Source organism: Aegilops tauschii, chromosome 1, assembly GCF_002575655.3.
Source record: "Aegilops tauschii subsp. strangulata cultivar AL8/78 chromosome 1, Aet v6.0, whole genome shotgun sequence".
NCBI classification, from domain to species: domain Eukaryota; kingdom Viridiplantae; phylum Streptophyta; class Magnoliopsida; order Poales; family Poaceae; genus Aegilops; species Aegilops tauschii.
Genome location: NC_053035.3, coordinates 502,870,391 through 502,875,542, shown reverse-complemented (window position 1 = coordinate 502,875,542; position 5,152 = coordinate 502,870,391). Strand labels below are relative to the sequence as shown.

Below are 5,152 nucleotides of genomic sequence, written 5' to 3'. Positions count from 1 at the left end.
CCCAACGCCTCTGATCTATGGTTGATTTGCAGGATAACGATGGTGGCATCTGCCCTCCGTTCGGCGGCCATGGCTGCAGGGGAGGCAGAGTTTCCCCTTCCCGCCTCCATCTTCACTCAGACCGACGCCCACAGCCTCCAACTCATGCGTGCTGCACGTAACATGGTTTCACGGATGGGCTGGTTGGTCCTCTTACCCTGTTATTGAATTGCACATGATGATCTGGTGCCTGATTAGTGTCATTCATACCCTGTTTAGAAACTGCATCTGTTGATTTGCTGGCTTGCTGATTATTTGGTCCCTTTTGATGCATCATAGTACACTCTGTGTAGTGTTGGTCATACCCTGTTTAGGAACTGCATCTGTTTATTTGCTGCCTTGCTGATTATTTGGTGCCTTGTGCATCATAGTACACTCTGTGTAGTGTCGGTCATACCCTGTTTAGGAACTGCATCTATTGATTTGCTCCCTTGCTGATTATTTGATGCGTTGTGTTGCGTCATAGTACACTCTATAGTGTCGGTCATACCTAGTTTAGGAACTGCATCTGTTGATTTACTGCCTTGCTGATTATTTGATCCCTTGTGATGCATCATAGTACTTTCTGTGAATTGCAAGTGATGCTTTGATCACTTTTCATCACCTGCAGCCTGTCTGTTTCACATATTAGCATGAAAGCAATCATCACAGAAGCTTCTCGTAAACTGGGCAGCCCCAGCATTATGTTACCAGGCCAGTCCCACCTTGGTATCCCTACTTGGAAGATCTCTCTCCCCGAGGTTAGATGTTCATATAACACCTTTTTTTCAATCTGTTGTCATGCATTTGGTTTGATGCCAACATTTGGCAAAACCAAAAGTTGCCAACAATTGGCAACTTTTTGTAAGATAGACAAGAAAAATTGGTAGCCAATCAATTACTAGCCAACATTTGGCATTTGCCAATTATTGGCATGCCAACTTTCGGCATCGAACCAATTATGCTCTTTACTTCACTCATCTATAAATGTTTTTTTCATCCCCTAGGTTGCTACTTTTCCTGTAGCATTCACATAGAAACACATGTAGAATTAGAAATGCCTGCATTACATGATGAGGTTTGTTAGCTCCGCAGCTTCGTGAATTTTCAGTGATTCCAAAAGATTTGCTTCCAACTTGAGACCCTGCCCTTCTGCTTGAACGGCTGAATTGGCTGAATTAGCTAGCATCACTTTTGATGAAATGGTTGCTTGAATATTCAAGTAACATTGCTCATGTTCCATGTTTCAGGATTCTTATTATGTATTTGGTGCAAGTGCTGCTGCAGCCGGAATGCTACTCTTGTCTGCCGGAGAACCAATTGAGCCTAATGGTATAAATTTCTTTTTAATGTTGTAGATACTCATGATAACTATATGAGTTGCTATATACCACGTGTTTTGATTGCTCTCATTCACTCACTTTACGTTCATGTTTTGTAGATACTTCATCTGGTCAGACTTCTGATGTGATGCCTCATGGTACAAATTTCTTTTTAATGTAGTAGATACTCATGATAACAATATGAGTTGATATACACCATGTGTTTTGATTGCGCTCGGTCACCCAATTTACGTTCATGTTTTGTAGATACTTCTCCTGGTCAAACATCGGATGTGATGCCTAATGGTATAAATTACTTTTAATCACTTTGATTTGTGAGTTTCTAAAGTGTATTGATTGTGCTCTCAATGTTGCTTCTGTAGATGGGCAGACATCTGAGATCATACATGATCTAAAGGAAAAGCCGAGTGAGGTTACCGAGAGAGCGGAGAACCTCGCTGCTGAGAACAAGAGGCTCCTTGAAGATGTGGACAAGGTCAGGGAAGCTAACAACCAACATGGATATGAGATCTGGATGGAGACCATTCGATCCATTCATCGAGAGGAACTTGCTAAGATTGAAGCTGGCAGTGACAAGAAGGGTGATGGGAGTGGCAGTGACAAGAAGGGCAATAAGAGTGACAAGAAGGGCAATGAGAGTGACAAGAAGGGCGATGACAGTGACAAGAAGGACAAAAAGTCGCTCGCAAAGGTAAACCCTTTTTTTTCTGACTATAGATGTCTACACCATTATAATGGTGTGCCAGTTTTGAATTAGAGCTAGATCATCAATCCGACAGTGGGAACATCAGAATTTGCAGTGAATAGTATACTGGATAGTACAACACAGATGCATCCACTATGTTCTAGAACATGCCCTTTACCCAAAATTCTGAATCTGTACATGAGGCACGAAGTATTGGTCTTTTTGTCACCAATGCTGCTGTTCTTGTTTACCAGATAGTAGGGTAGTATCTAGAAAGAGAAGCTAAACTAATGTTCAGCTTCTGAATTTTCTATCTCACCAGACAGTAGAGTTTTTCTTACTGAACCCCCCAATAGAGAAAGAGTGTATAACAATTCTTGTTTATCAGAGTCATTTCATAATACTAAGGTGTGCATTGCATGTGTATACATACTATACCTTTATATCACTGTTTTATCCATTCCAGGAGATATTGCTTTGGCTTTTGACTATAGACCATTGTTTTGAAATGTTGTTTACTTGTGAGCAAAAGCATTGTTTTTGTAGTCTATTTTGAAAGGTTGTTGTTTGCTTAACTATCACAGAAGCAGTTAGATCTCTTGACGTCACCATCCAACGCGAAAAATTTGTACAAGGATATCACATCCAACTGGTTCAAGTGGAGCTACTTGCTTAGCGTGGTCCCAGTTCTTAGCAAGGCATATTATGGAAAGATTTTCAAGGGTGACCTTAGCGCTTTAGATCCTCGGGTTGAGGTGATGGAGAGCAGGGCTTCATGTGGCATTCCCTGTCCGCAGAAATACTCTAGATGTGGCAGAGGACTCCCAAATTTTGTTGGCGATTCAGGTTAGCAGCTTGTGCACATGTCCCTACTGCTTCTCTTACTTGTTTTGAGTAGTTGGCATTGATTTTACTTGTTTTGATCAATAGGCCTCGTCAGTTTCCCATGGCCAAGATCGTTCAGGAAAAACTCTTATACTTGGAACTAAAATTTATAGAAAACTCTTATACTTGTTGATAGTAACATCCACGATAAACTGAAACCATTTTTATAGTAAAAATTATGTTATTTCTTTTTCCTTTTTCTTTTGTAAACATTATGACTTCAAATTGTGCTAGCTGTGAAAAAATTAAAATTACATGTCTTCGCTTGTTAATATGCAAATTTGCATTGATTATGATATAATACTCTGTGTGTGTGTGTGTGTGTGTTTTATTGTTAAATATCATGGTAGAGAGCTCTAGAATGTATGATAAAGTAATTATCATTATTGAGGATTTGAGTCCAATGCAAGTCCCCGTGACATGACGATCCATGAAATAGGCTCTGCAAATTTCTTACTTGTTGGAATATAAACATTGCGAATTTAAATTATTCTAGATGTGAAAAGATTAAAAAAGATAAAATCGCATGCCTTCGTTTGCTACTTTGCAAATTTGCATGGATTATATATAGTATTATACCCTTTCTGTCTCTGTGTGTGTAGTGTTATTAAATATCATGCTAGAGAGCTCTAGAATATATGGTAAAGGAATTATCTTTATTGAGATTACGTCCAATGCAAGTCCCAATGAGATGATGATCCATGCAATATGATTTTCAAATTTCGTACTTGTTGGAAATCTAACCAACAAGTACATTGTGATGGTGTCTTAGACTAGGGGTTACTCACCATGTCGTGTCCCGGTCAAGAGGGCCGGGCCGAGGACCCCCGTAGCGGTTCATTAGCGTGCCACTTGGAGCGGCCCATGACACATATAGGGGAGATTCCACAAGCCTTGGCGCACAAGACAAGGGCTCATGTTATCCTAGGCCTCGATTGTATTACATAAACCGAGGCTACGCTAGTCGCTAGATCATATTCGATATATTTGAGACATCCTAGAAGTTAGATTCATTCGCATACGATCTCGAGGAAGCCCATCCTATAACTTGTACTCCATCACAATCAATACATACAAGCCGGACGTAGGGTTTTACTTCTTTGAGAGGGCCTAAACATGGGTAAAATATTGTGTCCCTCTGTCCCGTTAGTATCTAGCTAAGATCACTAGCTAAGGATCCCCTATGTGAGGTCCGCCGGATTCAACTCTGACACATTGCTTCTTTTTGGGCGGGTGGATAATGTAATCCTGTTATCCGCACTAGTATAAAAAAATTCTAGGTCCATGTAAAGGTGAATATACACATGTGATTTGGTTGTTAGATTTTAGTGGTTATCATCCCATTAAAACTTTGGAGCCAAGTGTTAGGGCATATTTATCCCTTACTAGTTTTGGTGATTGATGGCAATGCGTTTTGCGGACTAATCGTGTGCATTGAGAATTTCAAATATTCTATCATATGGCACAAGATGGTTTATTCCCCTCGATGATAATATTGAAGACGATTATCTTCGGCGTTTCTTTTTTGGTCGATTTGAGTCGTAAGAAAACCATACTATTAAGAGGGGGTCTGCTTTGAAAAGGTTGGAATCAACAAGGACACATACCCTATGCACCCACATAGCCCTTCCCGGTACTTTGGAGTTCCTCTGTTTTCTGCCTTGGGCTATTTGGAAGCACCCTAGCAGTAGTACCGCTTAAGCGGTACTTCCGTAGTCCAGTGCCGCAGGCATTACCGCTTATCTTTGGACAACTGTGGTCTTATTTGCATTTACGGTAGTAGGGCGGTAGTTGGGCAGTAGTACGGCCCCAGCGGTACCACCCCACTACCGTTGTCTTCTCTGTAGCCCAAAGGAATTAGCGACAGCAGGACGGTAGTACCGCTCGTGTGGTACTACTGTTCTCTACTACCACACTCACTACCGCTTATTTAAGTGCTTATGTAACCCATTTCCACTCCGTGCCGGGGTAGTAGAGCTGTAGTGTTTAAAAATTATAGTTTAATAATAGTAATTTTGGATGAGTATCTTCATTCTTGATGTTGTACTTGAGTCGGTACATACAAAATGCTCCCTTATCTCCCACACATCACATAAGGATTACAAGGCACTATGTACAAGTAAACAACGGTAAGCAGGAAAAAGTATTGCATTATTTTTATTTATTTTTGAGAAAAAGTATTGCATTATTTGGTCTAGACATGTATCCATCATCCATAGGC

The 5,152-nt window shown here is 40.6% G+C and overlaps 1 protein-coding gene across 1 annotated transcript; it reads left to right on the top strand.

Moving 5' to 3' along the window:
- Window positions 1-1,075: 1,075 nt before the first annotated feature.
- LOC120972899 (uncharacterized) lies at window positions 1,076-2,977 on the top strand. The gene is made up of 5 exons (XM_073506556.1): window positions 1,076-1,096; window positions 1,269-1,350; window positions 1,460-1,498; window positions 1,724-2,052; window positions 2,631-2,977. Exons 1-5 carry the CDS (start codon window positions 1,076-1,078, stop codon window positions 2,895-2,897), a joined length of 738 nt encoding a protein of 245 aa, XP_073362657.1. The 3' UTR covers window positions 2,898-2,977.
- The last annotated feature ends 2,175 nt before the right edge of the window (window positions 2,978-5,152 follow it).

Excerpts from the sequence above, each read along its gene's own strand:
- LOC120972899 (XM_073506556.1), top strand. The coding sequence starts at position 1,076 with ATGCCTGCATTACATGATGAG. Across the intron at positions 1,351-1,459 it reads AGAACCAATTGAGCCTAATG|ATACTTCATCTGGTCAGACT; the intron begins GTATAAATTTCT and ends CATGTTTTGTAG. Across the intron at positions 1,499-1,723 it reads TTCTGATGTGATGCCTCATG|ATGGGCAGACATCTGAGATC; the intron begins GTACAAATTTCT and ends TTGCTTCTGTAG.